The sequence below is a fragment of the Pseudopodoces humilis genome, chromosome 1 (assembly GCF_049639895.1).
Source record: "Pseudopodoces humilis isolate 2021_Gansu_Grassland_sample_001 chromosome 1, ASM4963989v1, whole genome shotgun sequence".
NCBI lineage: Eukaryota > Metazoa > Chordata > Aves > Passeriformes > Paridae > Pseudopodoces > Pseudopodoces humilis.
The window spans coordinates 135,540,272-135,566,720 of NC_142200.1; the positions used below are offsets into that span (position 1 = coordinate 135,540,272).

The window sequence follows — 26,449 nt, forward strand, 5'->3', positions numbered from 1 at the left end:
TGTGTTTGAGAGGTGCCTTCCCACCAGTGGCATCAAGGAGAGTGAGGTCCTGTCAGGAGATCAGATGTGCCTTATTACATCTGAGCTTGATTCAGTTTGTGAACTCTGCTGTTACTTATCCAGTTTCCCTTGCCCTTATTTTCCCTCATCTCATAAAACAAGTAAAACTAATATGAACTGTAAACCTTGCATTCTCTGCTGTGTTTGCTCTGTTTAGCAATGACTTTACTCTTGGATAAAGAATGATCCAAGTCTCGAGATTTTCTTGCTAATTAAAATAAGGCTGCAGAAAGTTGGGTTTATGGTTTGATTGAAGGAGAAAAGAGATCTAACTTTAAGACAAATTTAAAGTTGAAGTTTAACCCTGATAAGAAAGATATTTGAAATTTTGTTTCCCTTTTCCCTAGCGAGTCCAAACAAATTTGGTCCAGATGTATTTCACTTATCCCAGCACTTGGTAGCACTTTGCTCTATAGTGTGGTCATCTCAGCCAGATTTTAGAGCACTGTGATTACTAAGCTGGAAATGTTTCCATCCTGAGCGCTTTGTCTGCATCATCTTTGCCATACTATTTCATCACACACCCCTGGTTTTGTCTTATACATAACTTATAGCAGGACCTTTTTGCATGTTGGTGCCAGAGTTTCACTGTTACATCCTTTATAAATATGGTCTTTTTTTTTTAACTTGTATTGCCAAGCTCCAGTCTTGCAGCTGATGTAGGGGTGTGATGAAAGCAGGGATCTATAGAGTGACAAAGTTCTTCATGATAGCAGTTCTGGGATTAAATCATAGCCTAACTGTCAGGTACAGGTGTGCTGTACCAAGAAGTTGACTCCTGTCCTGCTATTCAGACATTTGTGTGTTTAAATTCAGAACAATGGAAAGCTGGAATTTTTTTGCCTTCAAAATGGTTGCAGATGCAAGATCTGCTCTGTGTTTCCTTGTGTCAGGAGATTGTATCTCTTTCTTTTCTAGATTTGAACGTATTCACACAAAGAAAGGGAACTACAGTAAGTCACTAGTTTCAAACCAAGAAGAGGTAGATGATTTAGCAACCTTGGAGGTACTGGATGAGGTAAGAACCTCTTTTTTTGTATTTTCCTGAAGAGGAGTAATCACATATTAAATCACAATTGTGTGCTGTTGATTTTCAAATTCAACTGTATTGTCATGCTTCAGTTGTGTAAGTATACAATGACATTTCACCACTTTATGCCAAATACTTTAAACAATATTTACCGTGTCAGAAAGGTTCCAACTCAAAGCTAAAACAATCCCTGGAGTTATAGACCAAACAGTTTGTAACACCATTGGCTAAACAGGATTTATATCACTGGATTTTATTACAGCTAAGTATCCAGTTTGCAATTGGTCAACGTCCAAGACCCTCCATTCCTGTTGCTTGAACACTGAGAGTTGTCTTAAACTAGCTCACCATACTCTCCCAGACTTACTTTGGTGTGGAAATGAATGAGGGTCAATTTATGTCAGCTGAGCCTCTCATCTGTCAATGCCTGCTGGTGAACCTTTGACCAAATTACTGATACAAATACCACTGGTTCATCAAAGTTCAAAATTAGTCCACTAGGCGCAGGGAAACATGGCACAAAGGCGGGAGGGAGGAAGTCTGCTGTGTTTATGCTTTAAGCTTCAAAACCAGAAAGAAGAATCAGGCTGCAGCATATTATCTGCAGGTCTTGGAGGCCATCAGTGGTTGTAAACAAACTGTCATTCTTCATCTGCTGGGCTGTGCATAGACTGTAATTCACACTCTCTTATCTGTAAAACTTCTCTGGTGTATTGTATCTTTGTCAGTCCAGAATACTCATTGTGGCACTTGAGCTGGTAAGCTGCATAAAGCTGACAGCTCACAGAACATCTTCCATCTTCCCAAGAGCTTTGCTATAGTAGCTTGATGGTTAGTTAATTGTAATTGAGCTAATCTAAACTTCACCTACTTCAGGTTTAAGCATTTTATTAGTATTGGGAAGAGTAAGACTGTTGCAGGTTTTTTTTTTTTATCTTTTCCCATGATATATATAAACAATCCAAGCTAAAGAGATTTTATTGCACAAAAAAAACCAGACAAACTGGAATATATCCCATCTCCTTAAAGGTGGAGCATTCTCATGGAAGTCCTCAGGAAGCCTCTGTCTAAACACATCATTTGACTATGTGGTGTTACTAAATCAACTCCAGTTTAAAACCACTTTCACATATGAATGGCAGCTTCTCAGAATTATATTCTTTCTTCCACTCAAATTTTTCTTCCAGTTTAGGTAGCCCCATCATCAGAGCAAGACAAGAGATCTTCTATTGGTGCAAGAAATAATTTCAAGAAAGGCAGAAGTTCCCTAAAATAATTCTGTAATGTGAATCTGGTTATGGCCAAAACAAAAGAGAGCATTCAAAGCCACTTTATCAAGGCAATGGAAAACCAAGATTTTCTCTTTATGTCTTCTCATGGAGGAAGTATAACCTCTACAGCTGTTGAGAATTCAGCTTTTAAGTGTTTTAAACAGTACACAGTGTACAACACTGTAACTAGATAGATGAGAAAGGAAAGTAACTCCTGTAGTCCTATGCTGCCAGTTGGTCTGTTCCAGTCGATATGGAGCCTAAATATTTTCACATGTACCTCAGATTAATCTCAAGGCTGGTTTGAATTTCTTCATTCAGCTCTGTGGCCTGTTTTGATTGGAAACCTAAGCAGGCACTTTATCTACCCAGCTGTGTATGCAGAAGAAGCTGAGGGAAATTACATCAAGAAATTTGAATGCCACTAATGGGCCCTTCTTTTTTCTTGGTTCAGGGCAAACTGGCTCTGCAACAGCAAAGAACAATCACAGCAGAGACTGCTTGTTAATAGGGAAGGATGCCTCATTGTTTACATTATTGGGAACCAAACAGTTGAACATCTGCATTATAGCATAACAGAGTAATGTTAGAGCAGCTCATATCAGTAATGGCAGTTATGGACTCAAGTCAAATGATTCTTAATAAGTTACATGAAACTTTAGTAGTAGAAATGTAGACAAGGCTGTCTCATGGAAACCTCTGATGAACTGAATGAAAGTAGTACTTATTAACTCCTTTTTCTAGAGCCACTTGAGGCTCTAGAAAAGTAAGTATATATTGTTCAAAGTGAGTTTGGACACAAAAAATTAGAAATGCCAGTGTGTTTGAAAATATTGCTTACTTTTGATCATGATCCATTGTAATCCTGACTATGAATACCTTCCCTCCCCGTCCTCCCTCATTGAAACTATAAAAATATTTTATACGTTTTCCTAATATTTTTTTTTCTCCATGTGATTCATTGTTCCTTTTCCTTCTCCATCAGAATACAGTAACAGAACAGTTGCAGAAGGGTTATGCCAAGGACCAGATCTACACTTATGTTGGGGATATTCTCATCGCTGTCAATCCATTTCGGAACATAGATATTTATTCTTCACAGGTATGAAAATTATATTAGGTTTCATTATTTTAAACTAGCACCAATTTCCACTAAAATATAAATATTTGTGTTAAGTATAAAGTAAGACCATTTTTGAGATTTATTTTAGCTTACTCTGAAAAACAGAATTACCAGTAGAGATGTTCTTTCAAGTGTACATTGACACACATTCTTAACACTTGATGAATTTCAGCACAGAAATGAGAAATTCCAAAAGAATTAATTTCTAGTGTCTTTATGCCTACAGTGTAGATCACGCACAAAGCAATTGTGGAAAATGTTAACTTTTGTGAATCTGTCTCCTCATTATACAAAAGGGAATTTGTCTTCTTATTATACAAAAGGGGAAAGATACTAAAATCAGATCATAAAATAATTTGGAGTTATTAATTATCAGATACTACAGGTACAGAAAAGATCTCAAGTTTTAACATCAATATCATGCGGAGATACTAATAGGAAAGGAAGCACAAATAAATTTAAATAAGTTGGAAATATGATGTCTGACAAAAATAAATTTTCTCATAATAAATTGAGTTTCATAGTGTAATCAGGACTAAAATTATAGAAAATTGCCCTTCGTTTTTTTAGCAGTTCTTATGGTCCTGAGTGCATACAGATTCATGGTATAGTGAGTGCAGTAACAGCTCCTTCAGAAAACATCACTGCTGGAAACCTCAGCATGCTGTGCACTAACCTAAAAATAAAGCCAAACTTTAATTTTAAAAAAAAGTTTTTAAAGAACAGTGATAATGTTTTTATTTTTCTTACACTTAGCATTCCAAACTGTATATTGGAGCCAAGCGGACTGCCAACCCTCCTCACATTTTCGCTGTTGCTGACATAGGCTACCAGTCCATGGTGACATACAACTCTGATCAGGTATAGATGAGGTGCCTAATTACCTCCTCTGCCAGGCTGAGAGATATGTGATGAGCTCAGTCTTGCTCTTTTCTCTGCAGTGTATTGTTATTTCTGGAGAAAGTGGAGCTGGCAAGACGCAAAGTGCCCATCTGCTGGTTCAGCAGCTCACTGTCCTGGGCAAGGTAAGTGGCAGAGGGGATGTCTCTGTAAGGCTGTGCTGTCATGGGCCTAAAGGGCTGAACCTATGGACAGGGCATTGGTGGTGGGGTGAGACTGTTACACATTTTCCAAAGAACATTGGAACGTGTTGCCAATCTATCTACTCCTTCACCCCCCTGAACTAGGGTCACTGGAGAATATGCTGGGCTTTCCACAGGGAAAAGTACCCACTGCAGTGAGGGCTGTGACTTAGTCAGATCCCTGTTTGAGTGAGTGCCTCCAATCACCCAAGGAGTACCAAATAAAACCCTCTTCTAGCTTCTCATCCTTCCACAACCAGATTGCTGTCAGTGGGACATCGTCATTCTGGGAAGTGGCCACCATAACTGTCCAAACAAAATACATTTTTTTCCATGCCCCAGGAGAGATGAAAGCAAAACTAATGGATTGGTAGGGTTCAGTGGAGCAGTAATCAGATGCTAACATGGATCCTAAAAGAAGATTGGCCATTTCAGAACCACAGAAACCACAGAAATTCATTGGTAGTGTTGTTATCATTATGTGTGTTATCTCTTCCAGTCAGCCTTATTTCTGAAGATTGCTATATTCTGACAGATTTCATTTTTTATATATATGTATATATATGCCTTTCTCTCCATATAATTCCCATGGGAATGGCTGCCCTGATTATGTCACACTTCACAATACCAATGAGAAGATTAAAGAAATGCCTAAAAATGTCGGTATTTGAATAATTACTCATAATTTGAAGCAATGTCTTTTTCATATCCAGGCTAATAACAGGACTCTGCAGGAGAAGATTCTCCAGGTGAACAACCTTGTAGAAGCATTTGGGAATGCAGGCACCATTATCAATGATAACTCAAGCAGATTTGGAAAATATTTGGAAATGAAATTCACTTGTGGTGGCACTGTAGTAGGAGCTCAGATTTCAGAGTACCTCCTTGAAAAATCCAGAGTTGTCCACCAGGCAGTGTAAGTATGAGAATTGTATTTGACCTAATTCGAGGGTTACAGAGTAGGCTTACGATACAGGAAATCACCTTGGTTCAAAACACAAAGATGAATAAGGTACCTGGAATTTTTTTCTTAAAAGTTGTATATGAATAGCTTATAAATCTGTAAGCTAGCTGAAAACAGCTTCAGATTTTCTTTTTCATTGCCCCCTGGGTTATTTAAACAAATCTTATGCCTATGTGATATATAAAATAAGAATGTGTAAAGGCTTAAAAACTTTCTCATAGTTCAGGTACACATTTTTTTGTGGGATTTTGGAACACTGTGTTAAGTATATCACTTGGATTTACTTCCTCTAGTAATGTAGTTTATTTCTTTGTTTGCTTGTTTTCCATTTTGGAGCATCTAGTAGAATTTGCTTATAGAGAGTTACAGGCCAAAGATCCCTCCCAAGAAGGACTTGGGGGTGGATGAGAGGCTGGACACGACCCAGCCATGGGCACTCCCAGGCCAGAAAGCCAAATGTGTCCTGGGCTGTATCCAAAGCAGTGTGGGCAGCTGGTCAAGGGGGGAGCTCTGCCCCTCTGCCCTGCTTTGGTGAGACCCCACCTGCAGTGCTGCTTCCAGCTCTGGGGTCCCCACTGAAGGAAATATGCGCACTTGTTGGAGAAATTCCAGAGAAGGCCACCATTAGAGGGATGAAGCACCTCTCCTATAAGGAACAGCTTGTTCCTTATAATTTGGGATTGTTCAGCCTATAGAGGAGAAGGCTTTGGGGTGACCAAATTGCCACCTTCCACCTGAAGGGAGCCTGTGAGAAAGATGGAGAGAGGAGAGAGACTTTTTGCAAGAACATGTAGTAACAGGACAAAGGGCAATGGATTTAAACTGAGAGAGAGTAGGTTTAGATTGGATATTAGAAAGAAATTCTTTAGTATGAGGATGGTGAGGCACTGGCACAGGTTGCCCAGAGAAGCTGTGGTTGCCCCATCCCTGGCAGTGCTCAAGCCAGGCTGGATGGGTCTCTGAGCAACCCGGTCTAGTGAAAGGTGTCCCTGCCCATGACAGGGGAGTTGAAACTAGATGATCCTTAAGGTCCCTCCCAACCCAAGACATTCTATGGTTCTATGATCTGATGGTGCCCCTGAGACACACACCTAAGCTCATGCACACAGCAGGGGTTTGAGCACAACTCCTTTTTGCCATTTCAGTAGTGACTGACTTGGGCATCTCAGGGCTCAGTTGTGGTTGAAAATTTTCATCTAATTCTTTCTCACTAGGAGCACAGGAACCTTGAATGTGTAATAAACCTCTGTCCTAGGTTTGGGCAATAAGCTTCTAGGCAAAGCTTGCCAAGTCATGAGGCCCTTTTGCTGAATGTCTGCTTCTTGGTTCAGGGCTAAAGGACACAACAGACCTGATGCATTCAGTGAACCAGGAGTGTATTCCTCTCCCACAGTCAGAAGATTTTTTAAAGAGTTCAGCAGCCCATTCAGTGTAGGTGGGTGAGAAATGTGCAAGATCTCACATAGCATCTACCAATTGCATCAAGGGCAAAGCAGCACTGAGCTGCTTTAGCACCAAGCAGCCACCCTGGCAGTGTCAGGACAAACACACAATGGCATGAAAAGGGTATTTACGGGAAGTTCTATAATAAAGCTTCTTTCAGAGTCTTCTGTCAGTTTGTGTGAATCTTGCCTGTTATTAATATAACATTTAGTAATAGTATGTGTGTCACCAGTTAAATGTAGCATGGTTATATTACTAAATCAGTTTGTTGTTTCTGTTGTTTCAGAGGAGAGAAAAATTTCCATATTTTTTATTATATTTATGCTGGTCTTGCTGAAAAGAAAAAACTGGCACATTATAAACTGCCAGAATATAGACCTCCCAGGTAATGCAGTTTATTTTTGCATAAATTGATTACTAAGAAACGCAATGTTGAATTCTCAGCCTCATTTACATTCTAACTCTGTATCCATCAACTTTTTCAGATATCTGCAAAATGATCATTTCAGAATAGTGCAAGATTTCATGAACAATAGCTTTTATAAGTCTCAGTTTGAATTAATAGAACAGTGCTTCAAAGTCATAGGTTTTACACTGGAGGTGAGTGCTGATAACCCTTTTCCTTTGTGAACTTCACCAGCTACCTCAGGAAAAACTTATATAAAGCATTCAAATCTCCCTTGTTATTTTCTTCCTTTAGCAGTATTGTGTTTATGTTTTAGGATCTTGCACGGTCAACTTACTGTTGTAAAGTAACATTTAAATTTTTAGGGTTTCAATGCATTGATAAACCAATAAAATGGTATTAGTCAACAAGACTTTGAAATCAGTGAACGCAGCACAGCTGAGTAATTGGGTGGGGAGAAGATTTTAAAAAGTTTAATGCATAGAAAATTATGCTGTAAGTGTTTATTGGCCAATAATTCTAGGCCTGTGAATATGAGCCTCATCTCAGTTTTAAGAGGAAGTCCATGGTGAGAGTTCTAAAAATTCATTGAGTTGATCTGAGTATTGATGAACTCAGTACATTTTCACAACTCCAGGGATAAAGTTGAATGAAGTTCTTAAATCCCTTTGGAGATGAATCTCATCACTAAACATTAACTGAACCCACTCTTTCTTTATGATCTCTTATCCTTTCTCAGCTAGCTGTTAAACCCATCTCCTCAGTCTATCTTCAGTAGAATTAAAATTAAAAAGGGACTGGATTTATAAAGGAAAGAAATCCCATCCTATGACATAGTTTTACCGTAAGAGGTTGTGCATCACAGGTATCACATATCTCTGATTTTATTTATAAATAATATAAATAATAGAGGTATGATCCATACAGTATCTGTGAAATACAGTACTAGTGCTGCAAAATGGATGTATGTTTTAATTTCTCTGGCAAAACTGTATGTGGTAAGGAGCTTTTCACAGAAAATTGCTCACTTCAGTTGACTATTTCTGGCTGCCCTTGATGTAAATATTTGAAATAGCTAGCAGAACAGATTTATTCGCCTATTTTGTTCCTCCATAGTCACTTTACATTAGCTTGTAGTAGCAGTGGCATTCACAGTCTTTTTTTCCTCTACATGTTATTCACAACTGCATTTAGTAATATCACACCTGTACTATCACATCCTTTCACTTGTGCTTTCACCTTTCCAGAAGCAGCATGAAAGGACATTCATGGTTCAGCACTGATAGCAGTTTTGTCACGGTACCAGAGACCTTGATAATTCCTAATTTAAAGCATGAAAAGCAGCAAGTCTGTTTTTGTTTCCAGTTCTTTTGTTCACTTGGACGGGTGGAAACAATAATCCTGATCATCCAAAAGAAGCCTTCCATACACATTGAAGATGCAGTTAGAACCAGGTCACTGGCTGCATTGTGCAGTTCTAGCATGGATCTTCACTTGATTAACTCAGCAAGCCACTGGGAGCTGAATCTGTGAAGAATTATCTACCTGTAGAACCCTGCAGATTCAGAAGCTGAGTGCCACAGGCAACCTAGCTACTTGTGAGCCCCAGCCACGTCAGCCTGCCTTGCATCCTTCTCAGGGTGGATCAGCCTGTCTGAGGCTGTGCTTGCAGGAGTGGAGGAAGAGTCTTCTTCCCCCTCTGGGGCTCTGATATCAGATACATGCTCAAAGACAATTTTTTTTAGTGAAAAAAAACCCATAGGAAATTGAATTCCTTTCCTAAGTTCACTTTTTAGTAATGCAGCCTTAAACTTTGACATTCATCCTAGTGCACAGAGGAAATTCTATATAAGCAAGTTCAGTGTTTTATTAGCCGAAAGACACAGACAGAAAAAAAAATCTTCAGTTAAAATTGAGATGTAAACAAAGCTTTCTTTGAAATTTGTTTTTAAGTGACTGACAGGTTTTAAAAGTAACTACTGTCAGTACTCCCTGTCTTAAGATCATACTGTTTTATTTCAGGCTGCATGGCAAAATTAGTAAGAAAGGACTGCCTGAGGGGAACAATAATTATACTGTATGAGAAAGACCAAGCCAAATTTCAAACACACTGGAAAAGGGCAGAAAAATGTCAGCAGCTATACCTATTGTACAGCATGATGGCAGAAGTTAAGCTATCCATTTCTTTGCATTTCAACTGTGTCCCTATGCTTAAAATGAAAATGAGTGCTTAATCCTAAGTAAACTGTGTGCCAATTATCCTCAGCATAATTTTTTAGAGTGACTTTACCCAGTTTGTCTTCCTGTCACTGAAATCACCATTTATTAACTGCTAGATTAACTTCTGAAAGTGTTGAAAACAAGCTCAAGTAGTCTAGAGCAATTAAAGATTTTAACTGAGTAAATGATGCCTGATATGGTACCAGCAAACTATTGAATAATATGGATAAAATGCTGTGCACTTAAAAAAAGTTCATTGTTACAAAATACCAATCAGATTTTCAAAACTGCTTCTTATAAAACTACTGCAAAAGTTTTTAACCTGCTATTTATAAAACATACTATTACTGTATGCCTCAAAATATACGTCAAAGACTCCTGTCTGGTTTACAAGTACACCTAGCATTTTCTGAGGAAAAAAATACTCGGATCATCAGGTATAATAATAACCATTCACCATTCAGATGAACATTTGCAGTTAAAATCTAAGTCCAGCCTTCAATGAAAGCATTATTTCACTCATTTCAAATATTATTTGGAATTCATGTATAGGCACTTAATTTACTGTATATACATCACTTGACTATCCAGAGCAATAACAGCCTTTTTCAAGACAGAGTCCCTTTTCACAGAGTCACAGAATTAACTAGGTTGGAAAAGACCTTTGAAATCATCAAGTCCAGCCTAACACCACCTTATCAACTAAACCATGGCAGAAACTCCTAAATAATTTGAAATCTAAATTTGTTTAAGCAAAGTCCATATTAAGATGCTTTGGTGAGTTCCTAACTGACATTCTGAAGGGTAAAGTGCCTTGCCAAATCAGAGATGTGAGACCTCGCTCTTCTCCCAGTGAAACCGATGACATTGGTGGGAGATGATATAAACCCATTATTATGAGTGCCTTTATTATCATGATGCAATGAACATCAGTGCAGATTTTCTTTTTTTAATTTTTGTTGATCTAGGTATTAAATTTTTAGACATGTTTGCATCTGCAGGAACAGTGAAGGGTAGATATAAATAACCTCTGAATTCTGTGTAAGAGGGTATGCACACCACTGTTTTTGCTTTCCTTACTTTGTGTCAATCCTGTCAACAAGTGCAGAAGAGAGCTAAGGTTTGACTTGCCATTTTTGACTGTCTTACTCTTGAAAGACTTTGCTAAGCACAGAATAGGAATAATTAATAAATAATAAAAAGTAGTGGGCACGTGGCAGACAGCAGGAAGCAACACACATGCATATGCCCACACAGACCACAGAGGCAAATTACCTGGCTATTAAGTATTGCAATTTTTTAAATATATTTTTCAGGAACTTGGAAGTGTGTACAGTGTCCTGGCTGCCATTTTAAATGTGGGTAACATTGAATTTTCTGCAGTAGTATCTGAACATATGATTGACAAGAGCAACATTTCCAATCCAGTAGCCCTTGAGAACTGTGAGTGGGTTTGGTTTTTTCTCTTGATTTAACATTGTTTTTCTTTAGTGTTTTCATGGCAAATTTATTTTATTGTAAGAGAGGTATCAATGAAAACTGTATTCACATGGAAATTCTGCAAGGACAATTTAAAACTGAAGGTAGATTAATTCTAAGCCCACCTGAATTCAAATGCAAAAAAGGAAAAAAATTTCCGTGTTATGCATCTTATTGACTAGCCTGTTCACTGGCATGCAGGAAACATGACTAATACTGCAGATGCCTGAAAAAAAATCTTTGGAAATTTTCCAAGGTTATTTGAACATTTGATGGAGAACCTCATTAACACATTGAATAGTTTTTTCCCAGTTTCTTTCTCAGCTGCTCATTACTTGTTCCCCACGTGTGCCTGTGGAAATGTGGCTCACTAATTCTTTGGAAGGGATACCTTACATTATAAGCTTCTGGGAGGTAGAGGAGACAAAGGGGCAAAGATCTCCAGAAATTTGCTACACTTTCTCAGTGTTTCTCAGTAATTACACCTGGGGAGATAATGAAGTCTTCACACTATCTTCTTGCATGTTTTCTTGCCATAGAAAAATATTGTAGAACTGGGAAAGAAGCACCCCTTTTTTGGAGCAAAAGGAGAACAGCAGTGACTTGTATGAGTGGGTTACAGCTGAGAGGGGGATTCACACCTCACAAGTTGGGCACTTCTTACATAGTCACCTTCCAAACTCTGAGTTGTGCCTGTGACATTCCTTCCCAGGCGCATCCCTGCTGTGTATTCAGGCAGATGAACTGCAAGAGGCCCTCACCTCTCACTGTGTAGTGACTCGAGGAGAAACAATTATTCGTCCCAACACTGTGGAAAAAGCCACTGATGTCAGAGATGCCATGGCCAAAGCACTGTATGGGCGCCTCTTCAGCTGGATAGTCAATCGCATCAACACTTTACTCAAACCTGACAAGCATTTAAGGTAAAAGGACATTTTGCAGAATAAAGAGATATTTTTTCTGTAGGAATAATATTGTCTTACACTAGAGCATTTAGTGTAGTTGAGTTCCTTTTCTCTGCTGTTTTTTTTGTTTATGATTCCACCATGTCGAAAATGGTTTGTCCTGTTCATAGTATATAATGAAAATACAGTAAATATGGTTGGTAAAAGCATCCCATGTTATCCTGTTGATTGTTACTCATTTAACCCTTTCTTGTTCTTTTGTATTTTTAACCCTTTTAACTTTTAACCCTTTTTCTTTTGTATTTTTTCAGAGTAAACTTTTGATATTCATCATGCTGATTACATAGGTCAAATTCTGATCTTATTTACACTGATGCTGTTGTTTTTACTGTTATTATCAGCTGCCACTGTTATTATCAGCATGGTTTCATATATGCTTGGGAATAATTTTCAAACACATTTACTGAAGGTATTGTCCGCTTTGCACTTACCAGGTGACATTCTAAACACCATATCAATAACAAATAGCTTTGGTTTGCAGATCAGGATTTCCTGGATTTTTTCTTCTTAAATATCAGAGGAGAGTCAAGGTTGTAATCCTAAAATTTATCTAAAGTTTTAAGTATTTGGTTACACCAGAGCAACAATAAACAGAACTTCAATCAGTAAGTGATAGGATAAAATCCATGATAGATGGGGCAGCACTTCTAGCCCATGTTCCTCTCTCACTTGTCTGTTACAGAGCCCTTTTCAAACTGAATGCTTACTTATGCTGGTGAGGAGGGAGAAAATTCAACCTGAAATGCTCTTTGTAAAAAAAAACCCAAACAATTTGCTTGATTTTGTGGCAGTAAAATTATTTGCATTTTCTATTTTTATGTAATTAGCTCTGAAAAAGGAATGAGGCAGATAAATTTTAGCAGTCTATTCATCAAAAATGTAATTTTGAGACAGATGAAATAGTCACCAAATTCAGATCCCTCCACAATGAAATGCTTCCTTTTTTGAGATGGACTTCACAAAGAGGTTTAAGTACTATTCATGGGTGTCTTGAGGCCGATTCTTAATTTCTGATTTCCTAAATCTTTATTAAAAAAATGGTTACAGATAGCCCCTCAAAGAGGTTTTATAGAAGGAATGAGATTTACATTTTACTTGCCTAGAAAAGACACTAGTGTCAGCCTCACTGTTATAAAATTGTATACTCTTAATTTTTTGCTTAAGCAAAAAACATTAGCGCTTTTTTCCAGTTGCAGAAGTGGTCACATATCTTCAATATGCCTTGTTTAAAGTATCAACCCAAAGTTTTTCCAGTGCTTCTCTGGAATTTGTTTGGTAACTTAAATTCATACAACATCCCAGTGCGTAAAGTAGTTATTTAGCTGCATAAAAGGTCTAGCTAGTCATTCTTTCTACTTTAATGTTAAACTAAGCAATTTTAAGTGTTATGAGTAAATAATATGAAGAAATAATAGTCTTTAATTTCAGGATGCTGGTGAGTAAAGACTGTGTTACTACAAGAGAAACAAAAAGAACTGCATGTTCTTTCTGTACTGTAGTCAGCTTTTGAGAATAATCACTTACAAACATTAGTGTAAAATTAAAATTGTAAATCCTCTAATCACTTATCAGTTGACTTGGTTGTTGTGTGATTCAATATATCTGGTCTGTATTGCAGTAATCTTCAAATTGATCTGCATTTATGTATCTCAAACTAACAAGTGTCATTTTAAGAGATATCTGGTCCAGAAAATCTTATCCTGTGTAGCTGGTGTACAGATTTGGCCCATGATTTACTTTTATGAAATAATAATGAAGGTAGTTAATGTAAAATAAAGATACAACAATGAAAATTATATTTCATCTTTGCAGTGAAAATGATGATGGCTTGAATATTGGAATTCTTGACATCTTTGGCTTTGAGAATTTCAAAAAAAATTCTTTTGAACAGCTGTGTATCAACATTGCCAACGAACAAATTCAATTCTACTTCAATCAACATGTCTTTGCCTGGGAACAGGTATGTATTGATTATTTTGGTGCAGCTTTAGTATTACTCAACATATAGAACCTTGTCTTAAGAAACTACATTGTTCCTTCTCCATAATAGTAGGTAGATCCTTCTCTGTAAATAGTAGATTATAAAAGGAGTTTTTTTAAGTACATTTTACATGAAGCAATGCTTGCTATTTGCAACATAAAATGCATTAAACTTGAAATTTACAGTAACTAAGCAACATAACACTGTGATAATCTGATTGATGCAAATGTAATGCTGTTTTCTTGAGGAATAATAATGAGTGTTGTAATGTATGATTCTCTGGTAAAAAAGTAAATGAGTGGTAACAAAATTTTGAAAGTGCGGTGTTCATAATAGTTTACTAATAAGGTTAATGAACACTGAAATTCCATTATTAAAAACTGCAAATCTCACAATTATTTTGTTCTTCTTGAGAAACTCAATCATCTCAGCTAAATAATGATGGATTTAATTTAAATAATTTATTGTAAAGCAGAGAAAAGGAATAGCATTGTAAATATAAAACCTAATGAATTTGAAGAGGAGAGGGAAAAACTTCAAAAAAATCATCTCAACTTTGTAAATAATTCCAGAAGAATTAAAATAACCACCTTTTAATCACTATTAAATATTGTTATTTGAAGAAATAACATGTTCAGGGAAAAAAAATGATCTTGCTGAAAAATGAAATATTTCAGAATTCTCTATGGCAGAACAGTCAGAATTCAAACCATAGGTGAAATTAAACTTCTGTCGTTTTACTGAAATGATTGGTATTTATGATACATGGATGAAAATTCTCCTGAATTGTAATTTTAATTGTTAGTAGAAACAGAGTATTTTGTCAGTGTTAATCACTATTTGTTTTAAGGATGAGACAGATACAGGTTTGTAATGTGTCCGTGTATGCAGATGTGTACATGCATGTGTCAGTACAGAGTTTTATCTATTTATGTGTAATACTACAATTTATTATTTTATGCCTCAATGTTTTATCCTCTTCCCAATTATTTCAGGAAATGTTGTCTTGCACTCTTGTATCTTGTAGTTGTTTTTACAGATTTATTTGCAACATTATCAACATAAGTGTTTCCTTGGTTTTAATGTCATCTAAAAGCCAGAGTAAATTTTACTAGATTTACTGTAATTACTTAGTCATCTTCTTTCCAAAGTACACAAGTTCACAAAAGAAGGGCACTTGTTTGTGCCCTTCTAGAGGAAGCTAGAAGCTGTTCCTAACAGCTGGGAGATGGAAATAGCACAGACTGCAGCAACAGTATTTATTCCTGTCAAACCCAGGCACTTGAGTATGTCTGCTTTGCTTAAATATTCACTAACTTGATCCTCCTGTGCTAAGTTTAAGTGTTCCTCGCTCCAGACTTTTCCCCTGGTCTCAGGGACCTGGGATTATCAGTCAAGACTGATGCAAAGAAGGCATTGAATATCTCAGCCTTTTCCATGTCATCGACAAACTTCTTCAGCAGCAGGACCACATTCTCCCTAGTTGCCTTTTGTTGCTGAGGAACCAGCCTTGGCTTTCCTAGCCCTATTCCTGTACACCCAAATATCATCTTAATGTTCCTTCTCCTTTTAAATTAGGGTCAAGTTCAGTGTAATCTGCCTTTACTTGTTTCTAGGCATCCTGTTACAGAACTTTTTGGCCAGACCTATATTAATGCAGAGGTTTGTGGTGTCACCATGTAGTAGGAACAGTTTCCTCTCTTGCATGTGCCTTGCTGCACCATGGTCAGGGCGGTTATTCTGCTACTAAGCAGATGAGCAGCAGATGAGATGTGGGAAATTAGTACAACTACAGACTCTATGGAAGGGGAAGCTAATCTTTATTTACAGAATCTCTAAGTACATCCATTTTACCCACTTCCATTCATTCTCTCATAGATTCATTGACTCACAGATACATAGAATGCACCATGGTGTGGGTGTGTGTGTTCATATGGTCTGGCCAAGAAAATTTGTGAGTGACACATAGAATAATGGACACCAGCTGTGGCAAGTCTTCATCATGTCTGTTAGGTTCTTCTTGCTGAAATAGCTTTTGGACATGTCTTTTACAGCCCTTAGCAATGGTTCTTTTTATCAGTCCCTTATTTACTTCAGCATCCATAATCTTTAGGCAAGGTCATTATCTGGCTTTACTTGTTGGGAATATATACATTTTTATGCCTACAGTCCATTTCCTTGGCGGGCTCGTAAGAAGATTGTGTGTGATGTGCTATAACCTCATAGTCATGCTCCTGCTGACAGGTTTAGAGGGTGTTCCACTCGCTAACTCTCTGCACTGTGTTTTTATGTAAGTGAAGGCCGCCTGTTCTTGATGTAGGGATCTCTTTCCTCAGTTTTATTGTTATGAACAAATGTTCTTCATTCAAATAACAAGCTATCACAAGGCTATTCTTTTAAGACTATTTTTTCTGGTGCTTATATACACATTCCCATTCATATTTCATTTATACCAGTCCTTATATTTCTATAACAAGTGTCCACATCTAGCCTGTAATACCAACCCTCTACCTTAATTTACATCAAACCACTACATCAGATTATATCAAACTTCATTATATTGTCTTGTAGCAGTCTCCAAAGGTACTACTACAGCAGTGCAGAAGAAGCTATATAGATAAACTTCACTCAAGTGTGGGTGTAAATCTCCCCCTTTCAGAGATGGGAAATCAGAAATGTGTTATTCTGCATTACAACCCAATGGCACAGAATGATTTGTGGTATGATTCATAGTCATTATAAGACATCACTTTTCAGTTATTTATTACATGGTTGTCCCAGTTTTAAATCACAAAAACAGCCTTTGAGAAAGCTTCAGGTGGCTTCAGAATCCTTTCTGTTCACTGTAAGAACTCTCCTGTGTTGACACCAGTAATGTACTTTAATTGTAAATTAAAATAAAAAATATCACTGATGTAAAAAAAAAACATTAGGATGACCTTTGCCCTTTGCTGATGTATCTGCCTGACTTTACAAATGACTTTATATGCAAGGGTTTGTGTCTTAGACTCTAAAAGATAGAAGTTATGTTTATGGGAAGACTGATGGCAGAAGTCACCAAGACCTTTGTGCTGACTTTCCATTAGCCCTGACTGTTGTGCTGCTGGAGCTGTCCTGCTCCTGTCACTGGGGACCCAAGCTAGTGTTCTTCACAGCCCTGTGCAGTGCCAGCCAGACAGACAGATGTCAGACTGCCCTCTGCTACCTCAGAAATCTGTAGCACAACACTGCATTGAACCCTATAGATCTACCCATGGAAGACAGAAAAATTTAAACTCTTTTACACTTCCCTCAAGAGATGTAAAATGTACAGATACATTTCTTTTTCATTCCCCTCCCTGTTTTTTCCCTCTTCAATACCATATCACATGCACTTTGATGAAATTTGACATATCTAGTGGGAAATTGAGATCTAAATCAGTTGATGATAGTTTGGTGTGTCATTAACTCATGTTCACCTAGTAAGTAGTGATTATGTCATCAGAGAAGGTGAATCATATTTTGGCAACTTGACCAATGAAGCCAAGTAGTAAATACACTCATAAGGAGGAATTGTACTTTCAGTGTTGCAGGTGACATTGTTTTATCGTTGTCAGTGGTCTCTTTTCTATATCTGAATCTGAAAAATGTTCAGTTTTGCTTTCCTTGAAAGTGTGGCCTACCAAAAAAAAAAAAAAAAAAAAAAAGCCACATTCTTTTTAGTGACAGGGGTTGAAGGGGTTGAAGAAAGGAACAGTGATACTGACACAACCTGAGGCTCAGGGTAGAGTGGAGTGTGTGTAGGCCAACATGGAAAAATACAGTCATAATTAAGAGAATTTATTCTTTATTGTTGACTTACTGTTTGCATTTGAGAATAAAAGGGTTTAGGCCTGAATGCAATCTCCTTCCACTAAGGTAACAGAAAGACTCAAGTGGGCATACAGTTTAAGGTAAAAATAGTGCAGATTCCCCGTAGTCAATGGAGACAAATAAATATATCCCTGTCTCTACTGACTGTGGAGAGAATGTGGCCTCTCAAGTTTGTCACTGCTTTTAGTTTTCCTAGCACAAGGGGATTTTTTGTTAATATAAAGCAAAGCAGAAGTTTTGGACCTTCAGTCCTGTCCTTCAAGGTGTTCCCCTTACTTATTAGATACTGATGTAAGTTAATTTCTGTCAGTGCCGTGATCTGCAGCTCACGTTGTCCAGCAAGACAGCCTTCCCATTCCTTTTTCATTTGTCATTCCCCCATAAGAAGTAAAATGTGTAATTGCAGATAGCTAAAAGGTTTTGTAAAGTAGCAAGTTTGCTGTCAGTTGGGAGGATGATACTTTTTGCATTAAATGTATGCAATGTTTATTTTACATTCTCATGACAATTTAATCTTATAGTTTCAGCTGGAAAAGGTCCCTTCTGAGTAAGTCTCTGGTGTCCCCATTTAAACCAAAGTGTCATCATAAAATGTTCATGGCAAAATGGCATTACTTCATTAAACATGAAGATAATTTCCTAATGTATTTAGTAATTCTTTTGTTACCATTGAAACCAGGTGCTATACCTAATGTTACATAGTTTTTTGATCATAGGAAAGACACCATAAAATACCAAGATGAGATAGGAGCCCCATTAATAGTGTAACTCAATTTTTCCTTTTGACATCCCAACCACAGGAATACTTTCTAATGGATTATGCTTTAGAATTTCAAGAAGTAACTATTTTGTAGAGATTTCTTGTCACAAAATGTCATGGAAGATTACAAAATCCTGTAACTGATTCATCTTATTAATTCAAATAATACCTATTTCATTACAGTTTTATGATGTCCATCATTAAAGCTTTTATACTTGCTGCTTGTATCCTAATGATGTGGTTGAAACCAGCACTGCATCAGAAAATGCAGTACAGTATAATTTCTGAGTCATCTGTCACATTGGTGCCTGGCTTGGTCATCAGCTGTCCTTCAGGAGCCCGTGGGAAGTGATGAACTCCTTCATGTCCTACTGGGCAGATGGCAGCACTTCCCAGACTGTCAGGGCTGACACTGGTGCAGTTGTTGAGACACAAAGGACACAGACTGAGTGGTCACATACACTGCAGGCCTGGAGCTCAGGCCCTGTGTGCTGCCTGGGCAGCTGTTGCTGTTATAGCGCAGTAGTACAGCTACTGAGAGTTCCTTTCTTTGTCAAGGAGAACACTTTCATCAGCTCTCTGAACCAGCCTCTCTCACAAGCATTTGAAATTGGAAAAGGTTTATGATTAGACAGGTTGGTTGTGAGAGCTCGTTTGAGGATGTTGGAGTGTCACAGTAACACCCTCCTCTGACAGACCCATCCTGAGCAGTCTCTTCCCCTTGCTCCCTTGATAAGGGTTCTCTAGATAATCCTAAGCAGTAACAGCTAGTTCCAGGAACATCTGTGTGTCAGTGCAGCTGTAACCCTCAGTTAAACTGCCTCTACTCCCATGTTATCTCTGGGAGATAACACAGATTCACTCCCTTTCTGCCACCAGCTCCTACAGGTATATAATTAACTTCTCACCTATATCAGTGATACATTTATTACTCTCCTGTCTTGTCCTGCTAGTCAGGTCATTGATTAAAATAAAAAGCAAAACTCCACCTGTCCACTGCTTCAGGGGAGACACAAATGAGGTTAATGTCATGTGTCTCAAATGAGGAGACCTCTTGGGGCTGTAGATGAGATTCTTACTGATTATACCCTTGTATGGCATATAAACTGAATTATAATCTATCCTTAGAGTGAAGAGTGTTGTAGGAAATTACCATCAGTCTGGATGCTGGGAGGATTTAGGTATATATTTTGTGTCCTCTTTCGATGGATTCAAATGGATCAGCAGATTTTTATTTGTGCCTGTATTTTTAGACCAGTCTTATTGATTTTATGCCTTTGCTGTTTCTCTGAGATTAAGAGGTATGAAACAGGTGCTTTGCTGCTGTGTGTGAAACTTCTTTAAATGCTCAATATGTTGCCTTTTTCACTCATTCAGACTCAAGTGAATGACACATAAGGAGAGGTCTTCCAAGGCTAGAGGTCTTTGAACTCATTAATATTAGCCATCATTCATTTTTGTGACACTCTACTCACAACGAATTCAGGATAGCAAAACTGTGACGTTAACACCATACACGAATACAACACTTATAAAGTCCTTTCCTTTGGCAGAGGGATGATTTTTAAAGTAGATCAGAAGGTCTGTGTTTCACAGTACAGCCTGCACAGGACTGAAGACAGCCCTGGCACAACCAGGAGCATTGTGTGGTAGAAAACTGCTACTGCTTTACCTAATGCAAGGAAAAAATAATGGGGGGATGGCAGTCCCTAGAGCAACCTTCTCTTGGTAAAGCTACAGCTGTCCTCTGCCTTGCTAAAGGATTAAGGAAGGTCATTCTTGTGTTCTCCAGTTATAATCTAAATTATATTCAAGACAAAACCATCACAACACACTGTGGACACATTTGTTATTTGTTTTTTCTTAGTCTGGGAGGAATCCAGAGATATTTGTAGTCTTCAGGAAACCAGCCAGACCAAACCAAACAAAAAAAGCAAACAAAGAAGTCCATCCCTCCAGTTTTCCTGTTGTTTTTAAATCTTGGGGAATACCTTTCCCTAGTTCCTTAAAATGAGTGAAAATGTGTTAGAGGCAAATCTGAGGTAATTTATTTAGTTCTTCGGATGTACACAATTCTTTAATTTTTAAAAAGTATGTGCACCTTTCTTCTCCACCTAAGAATTTTTCCAGGTGTTTGAGGAGGGTGATCAAACAAGTAAAACCACTGGAACCTTTTGTAGTAGTCACTTTTGTAACTCAGGTTAGTCACAAATCTTAGCCATCACTTAGATCTGAGCAATGAATTGGGAATGTAAATATAGGTCTAAATGGTTAAGAAATTTTCTACATTTCAGACCAGGGAAGAATCAACCCTGAGGTCTCTATTTGAAAGCAGTATATTTTATCTTCTTCAACTCTGTTTCTTTAATTTTTGCTATTCCTGTAAAGTGCCTTACTTTACCAAATATGCCATAGGAGTATTGAACTTACATGTTCAAAACCAAAATCCCAGCTGACATTTGTTTCTGCAAAACCTTGATGTCTTTAGCCCTGAGGCATGCTTTCTCATGTAGCTTTAATTTGCTACAATTGACAGTTTGTGAATTATTTCCTGAAGTGCTTCTGCATACACAGACAAAGCATGCCTTCTGTTTCTTGATGCAGAATGAATACCTTTATGAAGGTGTTGATGCAAGAGTTATAGAATATGAGGACAACAGGCCCCTCCTAGATATGTTCCTGCAGAAACCAATGGGTTTATTGTCTTTGCTGGATGAGGAAAGTCGATTCCCACAAGCAACGGATCAGACACTTGTGGGTAAGTATATGGTTCATTTCAGTTTTACAGCTTGGCTTCTGTTTGGCTTGTACAGTTCAGAGTATGTGCTAGTTCTGCTTTTAGTGAGCCTCCATTTCAGTGTCACAGTGTGTTTGAGGGAGACATGCAGGCTGGGATGGTTGTGTCCTTCAAGTTCATAGGGAAACATCAAGAGTACAAATTATGTACCCCAGGGAGGTTTAGGACTTGATAACATCACATAATACCAGTTTCTGATCCAGGTTTCAAGTTCTCCTGCCTTCAGGAATTTTTTGCTGAAGAGCATGAAAAGTAAAGATCAAACTGAGTTAAAACTCTTGGTTCATAGACCAAGAACACTGTTTGCAAAGTGCAGTCATGTTTAGCTCTGATATTTTTGATGAGCAGTATCTGAGCAAGAAGTTTAATACTTTTTAAGAGTAATGTCTGCAAATATGCTTCAGTGCCTTTCAGCAAACTATGCTGAGTGTTTTCTATTCACAAATTAAAATTAAAGCACCTAAAGTCATTGTAATTCAGACCCTGAATATTTCAGTGCTGTTGAGTACCTGCAATTACCATGGACTTCATTATTTCAGTGGTACTTCTGTGCAAATAAATCCTGGTTTTACTCATTTTTGAATGTGCAAAGTGTCAGATTAGAGTTTTAGCCAACACCCAATCAGAAAACATAATAATATCCAGTAACAATGCCATGTTAAAGCAATTATATGAGCTTGTTGTTCTTTTATCCTCATGCTTTTTAGTCTACAGTACAGAAGCACTCAATCAATCAGGAAATGTTTCCTCACAACTCCTCAAGGGATCCTTAGGGAAGATTTCTGCATTGTTTCATATATTTAGATCAAAATCTTGGAAAGGCAAGCCCTGAAAGTGTTCAAAACACATGTGGGTGTGGCACCTGGGGACATGGCTTACTGGTGAACAGAGTGGTGCTGGGTTAAGGGTTGGACTCAATGATCTTTCATCTTTTCCCACCTTAATGATTCTAAGATTCCATGATTTTTTGAAGTCACACATTAAAAAATTGGAACAAAGTAAGTAACTTGTCCAAGAGCTCCCATATTCTCTATCCTAATGGTCTTTTGTTACAAAACCATTATGGTATCTCTGTCCTTGAAAACATCAGTGTCTGTTTTATTTGTTTTTTGTCTCTGCATTGGCTGAGAAATCAGGAAATATCCCTGAGGGATACAGCTTCAGAAGAAAATGATTGTACAGTAATTCCAGTAAGATAATCTGTGTGTTTCCTTTCAGAAAAATTTGAAGATAATTTGAAATCAAAATATTTTTGGAGACCCAAAAGAGTAGATCTAACCTTTGGAATTTATCATTATGCAGGAAAGGTAAGACACACCTGATGATACTTGTTGGGGATTGTGGAATGGTTTGAAGTAGAAGAGATCACCTGGGTTGGTTCTCAACAGTTGTCTCTTCAGTCCAGGCATGAGAATGTTGGCAGTGCCTTACATATCAAAAGTAAATTGAAAAGTTATTATCTCTCATTTAAAAAAAAAAGCAATAGCAGGAATGTATTTTTTCTTAAATGTCACCAGGTAAATGAACTGACTGTATTATAGAAGACCCAAAACATAACTGGTATATAATGCACCTCAGTGCTCTTCCCCTTAGTTCTTCAAAGTCCTGCATCATGCTTGTTCCCACTGTTTCTAACCAGGACCCAGCTCCATTCTTTCTACTACCTCCCACACACCATCAGCCTTTCTTGGTGCTGTACTTTGTCACCAGCCAGGCAGAGAGTGCAGGCCCTGCTGCCTTCAGTGAGCAGCATCCTTCCTTCCCGCACAGAGTGCCTGGCTGCCCGTGCTGTGCAAACACAGGAGGAGCTGCTGCTACACTGAAGCAGGATGACACTGGTCACCTTGTCTTGGGAAAGCAGGAGCTCCCACCTCCTGAGCTCTTTTAAAGGGTACAGAGTGAGCACTGATGTCTCACACAGGAAACCATGTTGGGTCTGTGCAGTGATGGAGCAGCTGGCCTGGGAAGAGACAAATACTGCCCACCAGCTGATACCTTACCCCTTGTGTAGGACAGCCAGCTACAAAGAGCCTCTTGTAACTCCTCTGAACCTCATACCCAGCTGCTATGACCAGCATAACAAAACTCACTGCAAGGAGTGGAAAGCCAGGTCTCCCTCTACCATTCCTGTTACCAGCCACTGAAGATGGGGAATTACACCAATGCCCCATCAGCATTCAACAAACTCTTTCATTAGGAAGTTTCTTCTGCTATCTAACATATGTTTCCATTGCTGCCATGGAAATTTATTACCCCTAGTCCAGTTTACTGTGGAACTGGAGAAAAATCTTCCTTTTTAAGTCTTTTTCATAATTTAAGACTGTTGCTGAGTTGTTTTATGATGGATTTTTCTAATTTATGTATCCCAGTATCTTCTACCCTTCTTGACAGATCAAGTTTTCTTGCGAATCCCTTAGACCATTGAGATAGAACCCTGAAGTTACATTTTGAATTAGGTACAACATTCTTGGAATTTTTAGAGATTTCAATTGCCAATATGCAGTTTGTGATTCTGTAAACTTCCTCTACAATTAATACAGAGATCCCTAGGAAGAGTGTTAATTCCTGGGTCCAGTACAGCATAATATGAATAGCACAGAAAGATTGTACAGTTATATGAGTAATCCTGTGTGATGTGGTTGAAATCAAGTTATTTATTGTTAATTGTGCATTAGCACATGTAGCGGTGTAAAGGAGGACTGCAAGTGCACTTGTCCTGGTGATAAATCCACACAGGTTAAAAATACTACCTGCATTAGGAAAAATAAATAGTCTCAAGCTACTTTGGAATGATCGATTTGCTTTTAGTGATTTACATCATATCTCAGTATTGAAAAAGTAGAACTTTCAGTGATTAAAAAAAAAAAAAAAGACTAGAAATGAGAGTGAGCCTGATGGCTGAAAAACTTGATCTTGATGTAATAAAAGCCCTATTCCAGAAAGCTTAAATTTACAATTACTTTTCAAAACCCAAGAAAATGTATAAATGCACTTTTTAAACAGGTTCTGTATAATGCAAGTGGATTCCTAGCCAAAAATAGAGATACTCTGCCAGCTGATATTGTGTTGCTACTGCGATCATCTGAAAACAACCTGACGCGACAGCTGGTAACTCACCCTCTCACAAAAACAGGTATTGCTGTTGTGGTGATCTTAGCTTTCTCCAGCCTTCGTGATGACCACTGCTAGATTTCATATGACCACTCACTGGTGACATTATACATTTTGTGGCTTCACTTTCCAACCATGGAGTCTATACTGAATGGAGCTGCAGCCATCTCTCATGCAGGGGAGGGATTGGTCTGGTCAAGTGCCAAGGAAGTGGCAGAGACTTCTTTCAGGGTAGGGGATCAAGAAGAGAGTGGTGTGCATCTCTTGAGTTGAGGACTGAACAGGAAGGATCAGGTAAGTCACTGGCCTGTTTTGGACAGGGCATATATTAATGTCTCAGTGCAATTTATCTCTAAGTGGTAGAGATCAAAGCCTGGGACTACTGCAAAGACTGGGAAGACACTCCTCTATTTTCAGTCTTAGAGTCCTTTACAGTAGGTAACTGATGAGGTCCTTGTAGTAAGCTCCTCCTCAAGAAATTCATAAGTAGAGGTGGATGAATAGAACTGTCTCTACAGAAATTACTCCTAAATTGCACCTTATTTGAACTATGTCCTTGCAAAGTGTCCTACCTTCCACTGCAGGATGATGGGTAAGTCTCCTTACAACCAAGTTTGTAATTGTGTTGTAGTACTCCCTGTGTGATGGCATTGATGCCATACAGTAAGTACTTTACAACATTACTTTCTTGTACAACTACATGAGAGACCTATTTCTAGCAGAACAGAAAAGCTAAATTGGAAGAGCCTGATAGAAATAAAAATGTTATCATAACTTACAGAAGCTGAGGTTTTGGCAAGGCTTCTGTTCTTTACAAAGGAAGCTTTTCTAATAGAATGCAAAATTTGGTCTTGGAATCTTATTTTAAGTGTGTGTTCCTGGAAGAGCACAGAGCTCAATGCCCTTGCCTGAGCTTTTTGACTTGTTGATATCTGCTAATACACTTCCATAGAGTCCAAGTAAGCATCCAGATGGTTCCAAGAACTGATCCCAAGTCCTAGTGTTTTGCAAGATAATTCTGAAGTCTTCTTGTTAAATATTGTGAAGCACTGTGTGTAGCATTTCAAAACTGACTCAGACCATCCAGCTATAGCCAACTAAAAGTTAGGTTTCTGATCATGTTATTTATCTAAAATCAGAGTAATTGTAGAGGTTTACTCAAAGTCCAACCCATCTTTCCTATCTCAGTTATTTCTCGTGGGATGGGAAAAATCTCCTGTGAAGGTGTCTCTCTCCACTGAATACAGCAGGGATCCTGTAGATACCTCACTATCAGATAGCTAAAGTTAGCTGTGAGTAATCCTCTCTTTCCTTCCCCCCGCCCCCATGATATTCAGCTGAACCCCAGGGAGGTTTAGGCCTTGATATCATCACATAATACCAGATGCATTACCATGACACATATTTGCAGCTGTTATTCCAACTTTTATCCACCTCTTTCTGATAGTAGCTGAGCACAGAGAGAGATAGGCTGTCCCAGTGGAGAGGGAGATCCCAGAGGTGTTATGTTATTAGCAGAAGCAGTGGCAGCATGCAGCAATGGTTAGTGTTTATCAACACAGAGAGACATGATGGAAAGCTCAGCAGAATTTTCATTATTCCTTGAAAAGACCAGTGTCTGTGTAAAGCATGCCAATGCACCTAGTCCATCAAAGTCATCATAATGAAAGTATTTCTTGACTTAGAATTCCAGAGTTAGAGCCTTAAGATTTTGTCTGTGCTAGTAAACCAAACATAGCCAGTGAACAGTAGCTGAAACCTTCCCACAGGGCTGCTCATTCTGTTTTGGGACAGTTTTGGTCCATGTAAGCTACTAGCCTCCCAGGAATACCCAGCCACACTTCAGAGAAAGGACAGGCCAGTGATGGTTTCCAGCAAGCTCTGTGGAAAGATACAACCTTATTT

General features: G+C 38.2%; 1 protein-coding gene across 6 annotated transcripts in view; it reads left to right on the top strand.

Moving 5' to 3' along the window:
- Positions 1-26,449, top strand: part of MYO3A (myosin IIIA) — a 116,803-nt gene that overhangs the window by 59,636 nt on the left and 30,718 nt on the right. For all 6 annotated transcript variants that reach the window (XM_088051202.1, XM_088051206.1, XM_088051221.1 and 3 more), the window contains exons 10-22: positions 979-1,078; positions 3,347-3,463; positions 4,241-4,345; positions 4,426-4,509; positions 5,280-5,482; positions 7,260-7,358; positions 7,459-7,573; positions 10,916-11,042; positions 11,791-12,001; positions 13,856-14,003; positions 21,241-21,394; positions 22,652-22,740; positions 24,437-24,566. In XM_088051202.1, coding sequence (XP_087907328.1) covers positions 979-1,078; positions 3,347-3,463; positions 4,241-4,345; positions 4,426-4,509; positions 5,280-5,482; positions 7,260-7,358; positions 7,459-7,573; positions 10,916-11,042; positions 11,791-12,001; positions 13,856-14,003; positions 21,241-21,394; positions 22,652-22,740; positions 24,437-24,566 — 1,682 coding nt within the window. The remainder of the gene's footprint in view (positions 1-978; positions 1,079-3,346; positions 3,464-4,240; positions 4,346-4,425; positions 4,510-5,279; positions 5,483-7,259; positions 7,359-7,458; positions 7,574-10,915; positions 11,043-11,790; positions 12,002-13,855; positions 14,004-21,240; positions 21,395-22,651; positions 22,741-24,436; positions 24,567-26,449) is intronic.